At 40.1% G+C, this 20,170-nt stretch overlaps 1 protein-coding gene across 2 annotated transcripts; it reads right to left on the bottom strand.

The window, feature by feature from the left end:
- Positions 1-931: 931 nt before the first annotated feature.
- hars (histidyl-tRNA synthetase) lies at positions 932-19,468 on the bottom strand. 2 transcript variants are annotated; one of them, XM_066666911.1, is made up of 14 exons: positions 19,310-19,435; positions 15,843-16,186; positions 14,654-14,743; positions 14,423-14,542; positions 14,211-14,306; positions 13,504-13,629; positions 12,691-12,798; positions 12,344-12,442; positions 10,228-10,321; positions 5,420-5,547; positions 3,896-4,177; positions 2,384-2,500; positions 2,080-2,226; positions 932-1,186 (listed from the first exon to the last, which is right to left on the bottom strand). In XM_066666911.1, the coding sequence occupies exons 2-14, from the start codon at positions 15,951-15,953 to the stop codon at positions 1,127-1,129; spliced, it is 1,578 nt and encodes a 525-aa protein (XP_066523008.1). In that variant the 5' UTR covers positions 15,954-16,186; positions 19,310-19,435; the 3' UTR covers positions 932-1,126. The 2 variants fall into 2 exon arrangements, with proteins under 2 accessions (XP_066523008.1, XP_066523009.1); XM_066666912.1 differs by lacking the exon at positions 15,843-16,186 and having other exon boundaries at positions 19,310-19,468.
- Between the last annotated feature and the right edge of the window lie 702 nt (positions 19,469-20,170).

Raw genomic sequence — 20,170 nt, 5'->3', positions numbered from 1 at the left:
ACAGTATACTGTTTTATAGTAAAATGGGAAAGGCTTTACTATAAAAGTGTTTTATTTCAATGGACATGTACAGAATATTGAGCTTTACACTTGACATTTAGGGTTCCCTTTCATCTTATGGCAACAAAGCAAACTCCCGGAGGCACACAGCCCTGCACAGTTAGCTGCCTTTCAGTAAACCTGATTCCAATCATAAGGGGTATAATTATCTGATGAGGGAAATCAGGTGTGTGCGCAGTAGGAGAACGTTGAACTGTGCAGAGCTGGAGCAGAAACTGTGCTGCTTCTACCCACTGCAGGTTATAGAGGGTTTTTTTCCCCCTCTTTGGGTACAATTGCCCAAATGAAGACAGTGGCCTGAGTCCATTTCACCACCTGGGACAGCTCGATAAAATGTAGCTGAAATTTAGGCTGATGAAGGTAAGCTCCTGAGAGGTTTCTATATTAGTGTTAATAAATCTCCAAATGTGAATAAATATATTGCGACAGCACCACAAACCTTGCTGCTTGCTGACTTTTATAGACCTCCAGAGGTTTTTAAAAATATTGTTTTTGCTTGCAATTCCAGTTGCTTTACAGCCAAATTGGTAGATGGGTGGTGTTTTAGGCTGAATATATATACACACACAGCTCTGACAACATTTCCATTGCAGACTAAAGTCTCAAGTTCACGCTGGGTGATATCCATATTGGCATAATTTCAGTGCTTTTGATTTTATATTTAAAACAGACTCTTAATTTGATTTTAATATCACTAGAAATCCTCTTACACCCTTTCTAAATATTTTCAAGCAGCTGACAGTCCTAGCATTACAGCAGTGGCATTCAGATGGATGTAACGTGAAGGCTATTACATACTTTATAAACAAATATTGTCCACCCATCTGGCACTTCTAATGGTGAAACAAAAGTTAATACATTGTGAGAAAGAACTGAAAACCACACAGACTATGGGAAGGGACAGCACGTTTTATTGTAGCGGATTGACTCGTGTGTTTTCATCCAGGCAAGCGACAGACAGAATGGAACAAAAGCTAGAATATTTCTTATATCTGGTTCATGTAAACAATGATAATGTCCAAAAAATGAGCTGTGCTGAGGGGTTACTTGTGTAAAGTGAATGGATCTAAGACGCCGAGGTCCTTTTCTTAATCTCTACAACCAGTTCTGCTCTGGACACGTCCACCTGTGAAAGACAAACATACAGATCTTTATAATGGCTGCCATTTCAAAGACTTTCCACTGTGTGTACTTTCCCAAAAATCCATTTAACACCAGGACCAAGGCAACAGCAGTTATCTTAAATCCAAAGGCTCAACCACTGTGCAAGTAACTGGTCAAAACAGACATTGTAATTCAGCAGCATGATTCAAATTGGTTTGCTTCTGCTGCAGAATTGTCCAGCTGTGGGGAAATTACAGGCGAAATACTGAGACAGTTTCAACAATCACATATTTTTTCAGTAATTACTTCAAAAAGATTCCTATATGTACTGGGTGCGTGCTGGCTGTGAATATATACACCTTTGCTTATCTTTTTCCTCCAATTGTTAGTCACAACAACACAGACAGCTTTACCAGACCAAGTCCAAGCTTTCAAATAATGGATACATAATACAAAGCAATGGGTATTGAAACTTTAGAGATAGTAGCACAAGCAGTGGTGTACTGAGGCTAATCAAGTAGTGGGCATTTAAAATAATGCTTGATAAGGACCAGCTAGTAAACACTTATATCATTGTTAGAGTATGTGCCAACTGTCCCAAAAACTCTTGGTTTCCCAGACCAATATTTAGACTTTAATGCTAGAATGAAATGTTTTTTCAGTACAAACGACAAAAGTATCACTGATAATATAAATTATTTCTAGACTAGGCTTAATCTTTGTCCAGAAGACCAGCCCTCAGTGCCTATAGTTAGTTAATCTTTGCAGGATAAGGTGCTCTTACCAACATTAATATGTACTTTCTTTTTACATTTATAGCATTTTACTAAATCTCTTATCTAAAGTGACTTGGAATTACTGCTATCATTTGACAACCAGTTGGGAATCTTATAACTCCCTGACACTTTTTCGTACCTCCTCTCGTGTGGCCACATTGCGTAGTTTGACGACTCCATCTTTGAGCTCCTGTTCCCCCAAAATGGCCACCAGGGGAATGCCAGTCTCTTCACAGTGCTGCAGCTGAGTCAGTAACTTTGGATTCTTCTTATAAAGCACTTCAGCCTTCAGCCAGCAACAGAGAAAACGGTCAAATTCACAAGACCTCTAATGGGTCAGTAACTCAGAAATGGACATACGGTGTTTCACATGGCTGCAAATACACAGTTCTGTTTGATTTTGCACGCAAATGAAAGAGTTAGACTTAGTCACATAAGCTCACCTTAATTCCTGCGTTCCACAACTCTGAGGTCAGTCTGAGTCTCTCTTCCAGAAGGTTCTTCTGTGCTGAGGCTACCAGAACCTGTGTCTCTGTGGTGCGGATTTTCTCTGCTGACAGCTATATAAAAAACAGACCATAATTGTCAATAGCACATATTCTACCACTTGTCTACAAGTTAACACAGTCCTGGGGTCTTAAAGAAACATCTGTGACATGCTTTGATCAAAATACCACAAGGATCAAACAACACAACAGCCCTGTTCAGAGGGACAGGTTTCAGCCCTTGCTAAGAATGCGCCTCTGTTGGCTTGCAAGGTGCACACGACTATGGCATGAGAAACACTGGTTTTTAGTCATTTTCTCTTAGTTCTCTTCCTTCTCTTTTGTCATTTTCCTCCATACTGAATCAATTAGCATATTTCTCTGCACTCGTGTTTGTTTTGCTCTGTTTAACACCCTTGTCTTTGTGCTGTCGCATATGCACGGGTGCAGCGCTGTGATTGGAGAGACTCAGGTGGATGCGGGACAATTTGGAAATGTGCTGTCTACATAAGAGACACCACCAAATCTGAATGACTAGTTTGTTTTTTTGCATGATATGTCCCCTTTAACTACAATAATTATGCAAGGAAACTCAACACTATGACTCTCCGAAGACTAGAGGTTTTGAGTCTTATCCCTGGTGTGTTTTGATTAGAAAAACTATATGTCCTGTAATCAAATAATAAAACTGAACATAGACCATGGTGGAGAGCATCTGCGGTTCATTAATGGTTAGACTTGAATCAGCAGGGGAGCGCCTAAAGTTACCAGCCCTCAAGCATTTGCCTGGGACATAAGGAATTGCCTGAGGTCAATTATAAATAAATAAATAAATAAATAAAGCCGTAAACCAGGGCAAGCCTAAAGATCACTCTAAAAGCACAAATATACAAATCATAACTTTTTGAAGGTAGTGTTTTTGTTTGTTTTTTTTGTAATCAATCTGAAACAGCTTCTATTATAATCAGAGCTCCAGCTCACACTGGCTGCCCTAGATTCATGTTTTGCATTCAAGAAAAACCTTTCTGACCAGCACTGTTTTCGCTGGCATACAAGTGAAGCTTAAACCAGAGATCCAGTCCAATCATACACTTCCTCTTATCAAATCACTCTCTAATTAATTCATGAGGCATTCTAAACACATATAAAATATGCAGAATTGTGTCCTTTGAAGAGAATGGGTACTTGTTTTTATGTGGTTAGTCAACAAATAATGTGATTTGACCAGGAAAGCCCAAACTTCTGTATTTAACTACATTAAACACACACACACAATCTTGGTTCAGCAAACCCTAGGAATGCCTCAGTATTTTTACATTTCCTTATACAACAACTTGCATTGGTGGTGGCCCGAAAAGGCATTTCAACCTAGGAGCTATTCAGTCCAACAAGACTGTCTGTTTTGGCCTTTAGCCTCTTCTTCAGCCCCATTAATGTGGTGTGTTTTCTCCTCGGGTCTGTGAGGCTCACCTCTGCTTTCTGCTCCATTATAGAGAAGACTCTCTCAATGCCGATGCTGACCCCCACGCAGGGCACTTTCCTGCCCTTGGGGTCGAACATGCCCACCAGGCCATCATAGCGCCCTCCACCAGCCACACTGCCCACACTGACTCCAGCCTCGTCCCCAGACATTGCTCCGTTCTGCTCCAAGGGGGCAGAGGTGGGGGCCTGAGTTGTCTGACAGAGCACTGCCTCGTAGATCACCCCAGTGTAATAATCTAACCCCCGCGCCAGACTCAGATCAAACACCACCTGCACAGAGATTCCAAAAAAATAAAATGTGAAAGGTTATAAGCGGCTAATAACTGTCAATCTATAAATTAATTCATTATTCTACAGGATGCGCCATTTATATGGACACACCTTAATAAAATGGGAATGGTTGGTGATATTAACGTCCTGTTTGTGGCACATTAGTATATGGGAGGGCGGAAACTTTTCAAGATGGGTGGTGACCATGGCGGCCATTTTGAAGGCGGCCATTTTGGATCCAACTTTTGTTTTTTTTTATGGGAAGAGGGTCATGTGACACATCAAACTTATTGGGAATTTCAAAATAAAGACATTGGTTTTAACGTAAATTTATTCTTTCATGAGTTATTTACAAGTTTCTGACCACTTATAAAATGTGTTCAAAGTGCTGCCCATTGTGTTGGACTGTCAAATGCAACCCTCTTCTCCCACTCTTCACACACTGATAGCAACACCGCAGGAGAAATGCTAGCACAGGCTTCCAGTATCCGTAGTTAAGGAAGTTAATATCACCAACCATTCCCATTTTATTAAGGTGTATCCATATAAATGGCCCACCCTGTGCTAATTGATACTTCAATAAAAATCACTATTGTAATAATGACTCTATCTTTAAACATTATTGGTTTCTTTCTTTGCTGTTGCCATCAAATTTACTTCTATGCAGAAAGTTATTAAGCCTTTTTGTAACAAACTATACATCGTAAATGCAAATCTCTATCATAATAAACATTACATCATAAATATATCAAATTTTTTAATTAAGCATTTAAATATCCTTGGGATTAAATGAAATTAAAATGACAGAATAAGACTCAGGTAAACCCGTCGGCACACTGAAGAGAATGTATACGAAAATAATTTGTTTTGACTAAACTGGGTCAGCGCTCTTTGTTTCTCTGCTTCACCACTTGTTATTTCAGTGCCCTTAACCATGCTAAGGAACTTCTCTTACAGTAAGTCCAATCTGAAGTGCTGTGTGTTCTTTTGCCTATTCTATTATGTAGCAGTACATTATACGCAGTCAGAAACCAAGCCTAACTGAGATTAGTTAACTCAGAATGTGTGATGATTTACAGGGGTAATTTGAACACGGGTGGCTTTCAGCAGAACGAAACTAAAGAAAAAACACATTCGACATAGCACTGGGGTAAAATGCTAATTTAGATTTTCCATCAATTAGTTGTTGGCTTTCAGTAAATAAGTCCAGGGCTAGGCTGCGAATGTAACCACAGAGCTCACCTTGTCTGTGACCTGGAAGAGCTGCAGGTAGCAGAAGAGCTGTTTCATGTCTGTGAGGCCGGCACATGCCTGCTTGCTCTTGGCAAGCTTTGCATCCTGGAGTAGCCTCTCCGCCAGGTCCAGGCCACCTGCAGCACACAGGGATCAGAGTCAAAGGTCACAGCAGAGTGTATGTACAAAAAGTGTGTGCAAAAAAGGCTGACCCACATACTGGACATCCAAACCAACTCCATATGTGGCCATAACACCTACCCCCTAATATTCTCAATATTACACTGAGAGATGAAAGATATTGATGGCTGCTGATCAGCACAGTAGAGTTTATCTCCAATGTTACAGGTAGTGAGCCCTGAAGGTGGAAAATATATTAGAGAATGAGAAAGCTGCAGTAATACACAGTGTGACCAATAAAGAAAATTATTCACATAAATCAGCATATAAATCACCTCCCTCTTGCCTGTATTCACATGAGGCAGTCACAGCGGAGGAGGGAGCCAGAGATGCAAAGCTGCTTTAGGCTCGCTGTACACTACAGGATTTGTTTAAATACATAAACAAGCTAATCCTAGAATGAGCCCCTGACCTTCTCACACTGAGATGCCAGCTAACTGGCACTCGTAAAAATCAGACAGGACATAACCCTTCAAACCGTAGCCTTTTTTTTTGATGTTTCCCCCCTACTTCCTTCATCACTAGGCTCCTAACCTTGTAATTACAAGAGGCAGTCATTCATGCCACATTATTAAATGTTTCTAGACACTCCAGGTTACTCTGAATCACAGTACGGCTGCAGTAACAGCTTCTACTCCTCAGCAGAGAAGGTATAAAAGCTTGAGACTAGATGGTGAAACATGTCTGGGAGGATTTGAAGGCATTCAACCACAAGCAATAGTAAGGTACTGATTATGGATAGTTAGTTCTAGTTCATGAACACCATTTCAAGTCATCCCAAAGGTACTGGAGCTCCATCACTTCTGAGAAATGCAGTTCCCTTCGTCCACAGCCCACGGACTGCTCTTCTGTGGAGGTTATACAAGATGTGCTTGCAACTCTGTCAGAGTCTGTGGGTGCACCTTAAATGTTGCTGAATTCGTTAATCATGAGAGGTTTTCTGCAAATGTGTGTAAATACAATGTTCATCATGATTTAATATGTAAGTGATTACAATTCTGGCATTTAATCTGAATCACAGATAATAGCACGGCTATTAAAATACTGGCATTTCAACAGAATTATACCATCCTCCTTATTTTAATAACAAGGTTGTGTTGAATAAGACCAGAAACATTGACTAACAACAAAAATACCCATTTATATTTCTCTCTCTCTCTCATTTTCTGAGACCAGGGCTATTTTAAAATAGTTAAAAAACAAATAAACATATATAAACACACAATTAAACCCAAAAGAGAGAAAAAGTAGACTGCTCAAATCATCAGCACGGTTAAAGGTTTTTGACAACTGAAGTGAAGGGGGATGGTTTGGCCTCACAGGTCAACTGAGGGTCAATTGCAGTTTTGCCTGATTGGTCAGCACTGGGTCATCTGTAGCTCTGCCTTTAAAGGCTAAGCACCAGCTAAATGAAAGTGTCAAACAAATAAATACAGTGGAATTTGAGTTCCTAACTTGTGTTTATTGATAATCAGAAAACATGTTATTTCTTACTAATTCAAGGAATAAGGTTTATAAGACCGTTGGTATCCCCCCCCCAATAGGCGTCTTGCCTGTGACGTAGATGGTGGACAACAACTCTAGAAGTTGCACTTAATTTAATGCAAAATGACGAAAAGGTGTACAGTGGGACATCTGTGCACAAATGGCCCAAAGATCCCAAAATATCCAGAAAATGGACTAAATTTGTCAACTTTAAACGGGCACTTTGGAAAGGACCATCCGCTCACTCCGTTATCTGTAGCTCATTTCACTGGTGCTTTTCCAACAATATGGGCATGTAAGGAAACCAACGAAAGGTGTTCAAGAGCCTCTGTAACATGGAGGTAAACAGGGTAAGGACACTTACTTCGCCTGTTTTAGTTGGTGTTAGTTAACGTTAGCTTGACTTGCTAAACTCGGTGGCTCAGATTATACTCGGCTACGTAGCTGCATTACGGAGGTTTATAGTGTCGGATGAATTCGACTTCGATCACATTTACAAGAATAACGGTACCTCTACATTTGAGTTTAGCTTATTGCTAGGCTATTGTCGTGAATAATGTTGGTTATTTAGCTAGATACTGTCATAACAGTCAGTCATAACGGTGTTTTACCGCAGCGTTATTCAGCTGTTGTCCACCAGTGACGTCACGGCTCCGTTCAAGAATTTCCGTGGCGAGCTCGGGTTTTTCCGTCAATTTAATAAAATCGTCATTTTTAAAGCAAATTAAGCTGCTATTTTCATTTTAATTCATACTTATATCTGTCAGTAACTAAAATGAAGTGAAATATCCATGGAGGTCCATTAAGTGGTGCTTAGCCTTTAAACAACTGCACCAGTGCATGTACGTTCTTGTCTGAAACCTTTGAGCAAATAATCTGAAAATATGGGGACTATGTATTTATTAATTTTCTTTTGTGGTGCATGAATGTGTAGGTGATAAAGGCTGTGCTTACTCACTTTGGTAGAGGGAGGGTGTAGTGAGTAACAGCACTCCACACATCAGAGTAGGTTGTAATGCTCTGCTCAGGGCAGGAACACCCCACTATAACAATTAGAATCCTTATACTATATTCACCTACTGTTGATTTATTATTTAACAGTAAGTCTGGATGAGGGCATTTGCCAACTGCAATAAACATAAACCTAAAGGAACTTTGATACACAAACAAAAATACAGGCCAAAAAAACTGATGGGAAACTGTGACCAAAAGGCAGAGATATAATCAAGTTTAAAGAGTGCGTTTTTACAACAATGCTGAACAAAGTGGATTATTGATTATATACTGAACAGTGTAGCCCCCCTGCTGGTTGGACAGGGTCATTTCTGAGCATGAAGTGTTCCTTTACTTCTGAAACTAGCTGTGACGATGCCTGCAAATTGCTTTCATTGAACTCATTGTGAAACATCTAAGACTTCAGCTCAGAGTGAAGCCCCTGGGGAGCTGTTTTCAAACTTACCTTGACATTTTGTTGAGCTTAAAAACCCAACAAAATCTTTCAGCTGTCTGAAACTTCCATTACAAAATAAGAGCATAAAAGAGGGACAATATCTCTAGAAATGACTGAAAACAAGTGTCTTGACGTAGGTTAAATAACTTTCTTACCACACCTTACAGCCCAAATGCTCCAAGCCTTGCCACAAATGTAGAGTATATTAGTTTAATAACGGGGACAAATTCCCAACAAATACCATTTATTTCAGGGGAAATGATGGTGAGCCAGTGTCCACCAATGCTTTGCCATGCAGTGTAGATCTGGTAGATTTAAAAAATAGGATTCGTTTGCCAAGATATATTTAGCAGCACAAAGATTTAGAACTGGTCCACGGGCTCTCAAAGACCAGAGATGATGCTCAAAGCACAGAGGAGGAGACACACACAAGCACACAGCACAGAAGATCGCTCCAGGCAGAGATCAGTATACGTGTGAAGACGAGTAAAGAAAATCTTCAGCCATCGTGCTGTTCAGCAAATAGAGAAGCACTTCAGCAGAGCACCTAATTTGTACAGCTAGGGTGCTAAATTATAGCAACAGATCAATATACCGAATTAGAGATGCACCAATTCCAGTAAACAGAAACTATCAGCCAAAAACAGGCAGTTTCACATTGTAAAGAGAGTATGGGACAGAGAGAGAGAGAGAGAGTGAGTGATTTATTGATTAAAGTCACATGAATTCTGATCTGCCTGATCAATCAGTTGTCGCACTGCCTTGTACGGGACACGTATCCGATTCCAGTAACACTACTCATCATCCGACTCATAAAACTTTTACATGACAGGGAATCAACGAATATTTGAGCTCCGCTGATGAATCATCTTCAGCACATGAAGGTCAAGTGCCATATTTACATTCAACTTAAATAAACCATGCCCTAATTAGCGAAGAAGTTTCTGTAGTGAGCCACTGAAAAGGTGGATTCCTGAAAGTCATGGGCCAATAGCTGTGTTCAAAGGAGTTTGAGTTGGAGCAGTGAGTGCACTGCTCCCCCTAGTGACCAAACATTATATTTAAATGGGTAGAATGATGTGATTATTTATTTTTTTTAAACATATTCCAATTTTAAACAATGTTTAAACATTGCTGATAATTTACTGCACAAGCCGTGTTTGTTTTATTTTTTTGGGCAGTGTCAGTCATAAAATAAAAGCACATAGTAATAGATCTTTAACTGGAACATGGACTAGCTGCAGCTTTTGTTTACATCTGTATACAATAACTACTTCCACTTTTGTACTTGACTTCTCAGCCCCACCTCTCGGGTTAAAATCTTTCCTATTCAGGTCAGGAAAGGCTTGGTAATGAACCGAGGAGATGCACGAGGACTGTTTGGAACCTCTGTGGTAGAGCAGTGAGACAATCAACTGCAGGGTGCTATGGTCCTCCAGGACACGTATCTTTCAGATGCCCGATTTAGGAGGTTTTTCACGGAGCTGAGTGAACACAAAGTGTTTGTAGGAGGGATTCTGGACAGAGACGTTGTGTTCTTAGGAAATCCCATCAATCCTATAAACCTCTGAGTGGAGGAAGGAGGAAGAGGAGCTGTGTAGGAGTGGCTTAAAGGGTATAGGAGACCAGCGTGTGAGAGAGAATAAAAAGACGTGTGTGTGTGTGGAGACAGTGAAAAAGAGTGAGAGAAACTGAGACTCACCCTGCATGCTGACATACTCCCCGATCTGATCAGCCACTTCTTCAGAGAGGCCTTTTTCGTTCACCATCTCATTCTTCACATCCTCCCATAGCATCTGCACACACAAAAACCAGAGAATGAGTTTTTACGTGTTGTATTTGCCAACATGCTTTCAAAATATCACTTCTAACAAAAACATCATTTTTACACTTCAGTTCTGAAGAGCCAAAACACCCAGAGTTTTCCTCTCCAACCCAAACACTAACACACTTGACCCAGTTAATGAAGGGCTTATTAATTACACTACAATCAGCTGTGTTACTGCCAGAAAAATTTCAAGCTGTGCATAACCTTACAAATCACTTTAATTATCACTTGTTTAATAATAAGAATAAATCTTGGTTTATTACCTTTTAGAGGGAAGGGCTTTGGCTCAAATGCAGTATAGCTAATACTCTTTTAATGTTCGTTCATTCATTCATTATCTGTAACCGCTTATCCAGTTCAGGGTCACGGTGGGTCCAGAGTCTACCTGGAATCATTGGGCGCAAGGTGGGAATACACCCTGGAGGGGGCGCCAGTCCTTCACAGGGCGACACAGATACACACACACATTCACACATACGGACAATTTCGAGTCGCCAATCCACCTACCAGCGTGTGTTTTTTGGACTGTGGGAGGAAACCGGAGCACCTGGAGGAAACCCACGTGGACATGGGGAGAACACACCAACTCCTCACAGACAGTCACCCGGAGCGGGAATCAAACCCACAACCTCCAGGTCCCTGGAGCTGTGTGACTGCGACACTACCTGCTGCGCCACCGTGCCGCCCCTCTTTTAATGTGCCATGCTTTTTTTTTTTTTTTTCCCCACCTGTGTTGTGAAATGTTTGTTTTCTAACTGGGAAACAATTATCCAAATTTCAACACATGCCATTTATAAAATTATCATGTATTTTTATATTATGTATCTTCATTTTCTAACATAATAGATGACAGGAATAATTTAGCATAATATTTTCTTTATTTCCTGTTTTATTTTATACACATATATTTGGTATTAGGTGTACAAATAAGTTTTAAAACATTTTGTGTGCAACAATTTGTCATTTTTATGGCAACTGATGTAGTATTATTTATTATACATAGTATTATTATTATTATTATTATTGGGGCCAGCTGTAGCCTTGAGGTTAGAGAAGTGAGCTTGAGGCTGATTCCCAGGACCAGTAAAAAAAAATATATATATATATTAATTCACAGCTGAAGTGTTCTTGATCAAGGCACATAACTTCCTAGGTGCCGAGGGGGTTGGCAGCCCCCTGCTCCAGCTGTGTGTGTGTTCACTGCCCCTAGTGTGTGTGAAGAATTGCTCACAAGTAATACAGAGAAGAAATTTCCCTAACCGGATCAATAAAGGCGTATCTTCTTCTTCCTCTGTTAAAAATGACAAATGTCAATATATATATATATAAAAATACATAATTGACCTAAAAATTAAGCTGTTTGAAAATGACAAGTGAGAAGAATGTGTGTCACTGCATTTGTTATGAGTTCCAACAAGGAAAAAGTGCTGCAAAAGCATCTAAATCGGTTTGTTCTGTTCCTGGAGAAAATATTGTATCTGAAAGTACATGAGTTTTGGTTTAGATTTAAAGATGGTGATTTCAACGTTAGTGATCGTGAATATAGTGCATTAACACTTTTTTCTTAATATATAAAATGACAATTTTAATGCTACGCAAAAATTGCCTTAAAATGACAAAAGAGCAGGAGAATGTTTGAATTTGGAATTACACTTCACTCAAAAATGTTTTAAAACTTATTTGTACATTTAATCTTAACACTATAAACATATTTTATTATAAACATATTCTTACATCATTCAGCGATATCCAATGTGTTCACTTTGCTTGTCTTTTGCATAAGGGCCATTGAGATTTTTGCAAGGGATAACTTTGCTTTATAACAAATAATAAATACATTTTTAAAAAATTATATATACATTTATGGGTAAATATATATCTTTAAATGTAATAGTATATATATATATATATATATTTTTTTTTTTCCCCTCTATTACATTTAAAGACACACACACACACACACACATCACTACGTACTCTGTCTTCTCACCTTGTCCAGTTTGTCCACAGTTGAGCAGATGGTGCGGAACTTCTCATCCGGAACTCCACATACTGCAAACATACCGTCCAGGATACGCCGGTCATTCACCTGAAACCCCGGGGCAAGAATTAGCTCAGTCTCCCTCACGTACGGAATATGACAGTACATAAATTCCTTGTGTAAAACACTGGTGTTTTACACTGAATATGTAGGTTAATGAAAAATATAATTTACATTTCAACCTTTGCCAAAATATAGTCGATCAGGCCAATCATATCCAGTAATGCAGTTTTCACATTGCTAACTGATGTTGTAAAAGCTTCTATATCTCCACACAAACACGGATGGTTTCTGACCTTAATGCGGAAGTCTCCCAGGTCCAGTTCACTCAGGATCTCATATACAATTTTCAGACACTCCGCATCAGGGATCATCGGGTCATACTGACCAGCAATGTCAAAATCCTGCAGGAGGTAGACAGTTGTAAACACATTAAAGCTAACTGCATTTTTATTACCAAATACAGGGGTCATTCTGATGGCTTTCAAAGGTGGCAGTAGGGTTGGGCGGTACAATGATAATGCCATATACCGCTGTATTTAAAAATGTGGATGGTATCACAAAAAGGGCGGTATATATGACGTGTGTATGGTGTGTCAAGTGTCTGTTTTATGCGTTTAAGTCGGCTAAAATGTTCATGTGCATTTAAGAGAGCCTCAGGGAGGGGGCGCTGTGGGAGCTCAACGACTGCTGATGTCACGATCGGAAAACGGGTGGAACACAAGCCCAGAAGCCCACCGCAGTTGTGAGTTTAGCGCTGAGTTTGGGTTAAAGTAGGGTGACCAGACGTCCTATTTTTACCCGGACATGTCCTCTTTTTTCCCCAAACGTCCCGGATTTTGTTTTTCTAGAGCTTACATAGAACTTCGAGAAGCGTTTTGTTCACAAACTAGTCCCGCCCTCCTCTACTCCGATTGGTTCGCTTGAGTGAGAAGGGGACGTGGTGAAGTAGCCTAAAATCTTCTGATTGGACGGTCTGACTGTAGAGCTACCGTTATTGGTCGATAACCTTCTCTGTAAACATTTAATTGGTCAGTCAATTGTTTAGTCATCCACCCCCTGTGGATGAAAAATGTGAATACCGCCCATCCCTAGGTAACAATACTCACACATTGGTAGAACTCTCTGTAGCGGCCTCTGGTCATGGCAGGGTTGTCTCGGCGGTACACTTTAGCGATGTGGTAGCGTTTTATGTTGGTAATTTTATTCATGGCCAGGTAACGGGCAAAGGGAACCTGAACAGTGAGAAGATAAGGAACCACAACAGCAGCAACACACAAAAACCCTATAGGCAGAAAGCAATTCAGAAGAAAGTACCCAGAAGTCCTCTACTCATTCATTCTGAATGCTTAACAACTCAAAATGAGACGACTGTAAAATGTGCCAAACTATTCACCAGTACTGACATTTAAACTGCCGTTTTACTGCAGTGCCTTCGGTAACTTTTAAATGCAAATAGCAAATGGTTTAACTCGCCTTTTCTGCTGAACCTCCAATAAAAAGAAAAGCATTAGATTTAAACGACTGCTTTAAACATGCCTCCGCAGTAATTAATGGTGTTTCTTTTTTTGCATCATCATCACATTTATTTTTACTGATGTATTTTGTTAAAACATTTTATGGCACACGTTTTAATTACAAACATGCTGTCCAGCTCTAGATAACAGAAGATATGGTCGTGAGCTCCAATTCGTTTCATATTGCACACCAATATTGATTACTGAATTGACTGCTTCTATTGAGTAGCCCTAGAACAACAGCTAAAACAAGGCTGCTACATCTTTCAAAAAAACAGTATAATAATAGAAGAGGATACTGTCAAGTCATATCTCAAAGAGAGAAGTTCTCCTCCTTGGTCCTTCAGATCATAGATGAGTTTGGAGTCCTCGCCATACTTCCCGGTCAATGTTTCCTAAGGAGAGGGGACAGAAGGGGAGGGGGGAGGAACATAAACAGCAAATTAATAAAAGGTACAAGTTCCTACAAATTTTAAAACACATTATCAGCGAGAAGAATGGCTAAGGATACCTTCAGTTCAAAGACTGGGGTGTCTATTGTTTCAGCACCATGGCGTTTAAAGCAGCTGATGATGGTGTTGAACACTTTCTCTCTGATGGCCATCTGTTTGGGGTTGTAGTCCCTGGTCCCCTACACACGAGCACACATGTAGAAATATTAGAAGCAAACAAACTTAAAGCAGCAGTATTGTCTGCATTTAAAGCTGCAAACACACTCATAACTTCTAACTGCTTGTCTTACCTTAGCAGTCTTGAGAACAAATGTTTGTTTGCCATCGTCTGCTCCAAGTCGTGCCTTCAGCTCTAACAGTTTAGCCACTTCTTCATCAATCTGTTTAATAAAAAAAGTATTGAATAGCTGAAAAAAAGTAAAGCCCACAATGTTTTTTCTAAGAAATTAACTTTTACACCAAAATATAGGTGGACAATAACGGACACCATTGTCAAAGGTTAAAGCAGAATATGCCTTTTTGTTTATAGCAGGGGTAAAACCTTTATTTCTAGAAAACTGTACGATTTACATCAATTACAGTGTCTGTGATCAACAACCAGCACATGGAAAGTGTGAAAACCCTTTTTTTAATACAGTATTTTGTATATTTTTTATATATATTTGTATTTTTTTTTTATATATTTGTATATTTTTGTACACTATTTTAGTGTTCAGTAACTTCTGGTATAATTAGATTAGATTAGATTAGATTCAACTTTATTGTCATTGTGCAGAGTACAAGTACAGGGCCAATGAAATGTAGTTAGCATCTAACCAGAAGTGCAATATATAACATTATTTACATAATTTACATTATTTGATATATTTTATGTATTAATTTGATGTTTATTACATAATATACATTAATGACACTGCAGATGCAGTTTCCACAGTTCTTAAAAGTAATTTTTTATTCCTCGCACATATTTAGTGTTAGCAAGAAGTTAAGTAGAAAAATGCTAAAGTCTCTAGATCAACATCCAATAACACCCAACTTCCTATTCTTAAATAACATACAAATTACTTTGGCGATTATGCAGTAAACAAACTGAGGGAGGATGGTGTTTACACAAACGTTTTCAGTCATTTTGCTACGGCCACCTTCACTGAATTGGACATGGGAGCAAACGTGTGATGCTAAGTAAGTTAGCATTTGTCTAATGTGGTTTACATATGTGGTTGTGAAGTATAAGCTAGTTTAATATAGTTTTGTCTGCTGTAACAGCACACTAAGGTCCCTTGCTAATTCATAATGCTTTTAAACTAAGATCAATAAGATTTTATGGATGTAACTAAAAAGAACTGTCACCAGACACAGGTCTATTCAAAAGTGACATAAAGTGTAATAATGAAATGCCAAATAAGCACTGTGTGTGTGTGTGTGTGTGTGTGTGTGTGTGTGTGTGTGTGTGCATGGCCACTGAAAGAAGACTCCCACCTGAGATACAGTCATTCCGGAGTAGTAGCGAAGAGACGAGAAAGAAGACGCAGCACGTCGTCCCATCATTCCAGCACAGAGACGCCAACACACCAGCCCCAGAGAAGCCATGTTCCAGTCCACACCACACACAGTTCAAGACCACAATGGCACAGTCCACATAAGTCACAAATGCCAGTAAACACAGCAGGGGTTCATGTCCAGTTCATACAGTGTGGAGCAGGAGTGCAGCAGCAGTTGAAAGATGATAACGACGATGATGAGGATGAAGTTGTCAGGTAAGGAGGCGGTATCCACGGCAACAAGCAGGAAGAACAGGAGAAAAGTGGTGAGCAACCCTATCACTAGGGGGCCGCCACCCAAAAAGGGAGGCATCACAGCAACAAAGGAAGCAAAACATGAGAGGAATGTGTCAAAAATGGACTGGACTACTGCTTCTACTCTGACATATCAGAATGACCACACAACAAAACACAACCTCCCATAACCAGTTAACCCAAAGTGAGGCAGTGGAAAGAAACTGTAAAGGCCTGCATGGAGAAATCTGAATGACCGCAGAGCATGTGTCAGAGATACAACCATTTCTGCAGCATCAGTTACCAAGAAAATTATAATGCTTTTCCACAAACTACCACAGTTTCCTCTGGTCTTAATGAAATGTCCTTGACATACTTTGGTCAGAACATTACAAGGATCAAGACCCACAGCCCCACCTTCAATTCAACCATTATTGGAACGACTGTTTCGGAAACAATGGTGCCAAAGCACATAATCATTACACATGAACACATCGTGTGTGTGTGTGTGTGTGTGTGTTGGCCGAGTGGGCGGAAATAATAAAGTAATATATTACTAATCCTTTTTTAAAATAATTATTATTTCAGTCCATAAAAACAATAATAATATAATCAATAATCAAATATAACAAATACAAAATAAGACATTCATTAAACACTATCAAATAATGTACAATAAGCAATATATATTTACATTTTAATCCACACTAGTTATTAGGGGTGGTCTGGGTTTGATGGAGGCAGGGTTTAGTGGTGTGTGTTTTCCACCAGTCTAAATAGCCCTGTTCAGTGTGACTGATTTCAGAGCCTGTTTCTTAAAATGATAACAAGCCACTGTTTACCCCAACACAAGTGGGTACACATCACGGCCCCAACACATCATGGTCCTGAAATCAGGAGGGAGGAGGGGAGGGAGGTTTTTTTTCTTTTACATAATGCTGTAATTGTAAATCTAAAAATACTATCTAGTGTTGCTTTAATTCTCTCCAAGATATCAGAATCAGAATTGGATTTTCTCATTATGTAAAATAAGCTAGAGACTAGGCCTGTCACAATAATTAAGTTAATGATTTATTGCACAATATATGGACATTTCCTCAGTAATTTATTTGACCTCAATGTCGCCCATGGTGTTTATACATGCGTTTGCTAATATAACCATGAATGCCACCGATATTTTAGCCAGTCCCTTCTGTTATGTATTTTCTGGGGCTGATATATTGATTTGTTTTAAAACAGTGGGTGTATTATACTTGTATTTTACTTATTTTGTATATATTCCAATTCCATTGTCTGAAACTCCTTAAAAACTATGTTTTTGCTAAAAGTTCATTGCTCTTTAAAGGGGTGTAACTGCATTATTATCAGTGGCATAAAATGTTAGTAAAATGTCTGACAATATATCAACCACAAATCAATAAATAAATAAATATAAATCACTATTGACTAGTGACAAGCCTACTGCAGAAAATACAAAGGGAGATGATATAATCCACCTGCCTTTTCTGCATGAGGATTTTTTTTTATCCACTTGGATGACGCCTGGCCCTGTTTAAAGCAGTAGCTGGTTTTTATTGAGTTACTGATCGCTGTACTTGTGTTGTCAGGTGTTGATATGAAGGCACTACAGTGTTTCAGGTTGTTGCTATGCTGTTGCTATGGTCTATTTCTATATATGTTCCTAAGGTCTTGTTAAACCTCATTTTAGGTGGTTGCTAAAGTGTTGACATGGTAATGGATGTAGTTACTAGGGCATATTTAGGTTGGTCACTGAAGGCTTTTAAAAAATAGTGGTTCTAGGTCAGTGGCTGCCAACCAGTCGATCACAATCTACATGGTCTTGGAGATCGACCCGATCGTGTTTAAGTTACCGTAGCTGCACATTTTCTGTGTCCGCAGTGGTTCGCTAGCTCGTTAAGCAGGGACATAAAAAGCCCCGGTCACACAAGGTTTGTGTCATGTCAGAATTGGCATCCCTGCCCTGTCTGAACCGACACGGGGGGCAGTGCTGACGGTTTTGGTTTCAGTTTCAAAGCAGGAGATATTACACAAATGTTTCATACAAATTACAACACAAATGAGATTCACACTATACTCCGGTGTTCTGTCAGGATGTGTGACCATAGTGTATTTTTATAAGTACAGATACACAAATAAAACAGAAGTAGGATGTTTCAATAAACTAAACCAGTATATCAGACAGGCTCCCTGGATAGGTGTTGATAAGATGCTGTAGGATAGGTGTCACAACTTGACAGAACACCTGTTTATCACTTGTACAGCACTGAATACAACCACAGCCAGCACTTATCTGTTTCATCACAAATCTGTTCAGATTTCAAAAGGTGATCTTATACGTAAAAAAGTTTGGTTAATGAAAGGGGTGGTTGCTAATGCGCTGCTATGGTATTGTTGGCAAATGTACTGGTGTGTGCGCTGTTGTGTCTCTGATGGTTGTTACGATGTTGCTATGCTGCTGTACTTTGTAACGAGGTTGTTACGACGTTGCTATGGCATTTCAGGTGGTTGCTGGCCAACCCTTATCTGCCCATCTCTCCACAGAGGCTGACAGCTCGGTTACAGATGTTGCATCAGCTCCCTCGGGCTGTTTCATCACAAATCTGTTCAGATTTCAAAAGGTGATCTTATACGTAAAAAAGTTTGGTTAATGAAAGGGGTGGTTGCTAATGCGCTGCTATGGTATTGTTGGCAAATGTACTGGTGTGTGCGCTGTTGTGTCTCTGATGGTTGTTACGATGTTGCTATGCTGCTGTACTTTGTAACGAGGTTGTTACGACGTTGCTATGGCATTTCAGGTGGTTGCTGGCCAACCCTTATCTGCCCATCTCTCCACAGAGGCTGACAGCTCGGTTACAGATGTTGCATCAGCTCCCTCGGGCTGTCTCACAAAACACTATACATTCGGATTTATAGGAGCTACAAACACCATTACTGCGCTCACCAGCGTGTAAAGGCGTACAGTGGGTTATACACTGCGTTTAGCTCCCACTAAAGCTCTCTCTGAACTGTAAATGGTGAGCAGTGTTTAATAAAGGCCGCGGTGCTCGGACCGGCGGCTTCTCGGCTAGCACATGTAGATAACTCTCACACACACAGCGTGTATCCGGCTCCAAAACACAAGTATTTCTCCTCACACTCGCTCTCACTGACCTGGTCTTTGCTGGCTTTGTCCGCTTTCAGTTTCCTGACCACCTCTCCTTGTACTTTAATAGCTTCTTGTATCTGCGCTTTATCGGCCATGGTGCTGCTCTCAGTCTCAGTCTAGCGCAGGACTCGTCGCACAGAGGAAACGTCAGAGAACCGACACCGACACACACACACACACACACACACACACACACACACACACACACACACACACACACACACACACACACACACACACACACACACACACACACACACACACACAGGGAAGTAAAGACCCCTGCTTTTATTAGTAAATTCACCGTTTCCCCAGTAGATGAAAGTAAAGACACTCGGGTGCTATTCCACAAAGGAGGGTTCATCAGTTAGCCAGCTAACTTAAGCCCAAAGTTAAGCCTGTCCAATAGGAGCAGAGCTGGGGCTGATACCTATTACTAGGGTGACCAGATCTGAGATGGTGAAAAAGAGGACGCGTCTCGGGGGTGGGGGGGTGTCTCGCCCCTCGCTGCCGTTGTATACTTAGCTGTGCTGTTAGGTCCTTTACACTTTTATTTCCTACACAAAACATGGGAGTTTCTTTTTTAATTTATCCGAGAACTTATATTTACGTTTCAGCATAGCTGCTCGAGATGAGGGTAGGTACATGAGCTTTGCCTGACGTAAACAAGGACTACTGACGTACAGACTGACCAATTACATGTTTACAGAGAAGGTTATCGACCAATAACGGTAGCTCTACAGTCAGACCGTCCAATCAGAAGATTTTAGGCTACTTCTCCACGCCCCCTTCTCACTCAAGCGAACCAATCGGAGTAGGGGAGGGCGGGACTAGTTTGTGAACGAAACTTCTCGAAGTTCTACGTA

Source organism: Hoplias malabaricus, chromosome 4, assembly GCF_029633855.1.
Source record: "Hoplias malabaricus isolate fHopMal1 chromosome 4, fHopMal1.hap1, whole genome shotgun sequence".
NCBI classification, from domain to species: domain Eukaryota; kingdom Metazoa; phylum Chordata; class Actinopteri; order Characiformes; family Erythrinidae; genus Hoplias; species Hoplias malabaricus.
The sequence above is the reverse complement of the archived record's forward strand: the minus strand, read 5'-3'. Positions and strand labels throughout refer to the sequence as shown.

Coding starts and splice junctions, on each gene's coding strand:
- hars (XM_066666911.1), bottom strand. CDS start 15,953: ATGGCTTCTCTGGGGCTGGTGTGTTGGCGTCTCTGTGCTGGAATGATG. Junction 10,322..12,343: donor CTGTGGACAAACTGGACAAG/GTGAGAAGACAG, acceptor TTGTGTGTGCAG/ATGCTATGGGAGGATGTGAA. Junction 1,187..2,079: donor ATGTGGCCACACGAGAGGAG/GTACGAAAAAGT, acceptor TGTCTTTCACAG/GTGGACGTGTCCAGAGCAGA.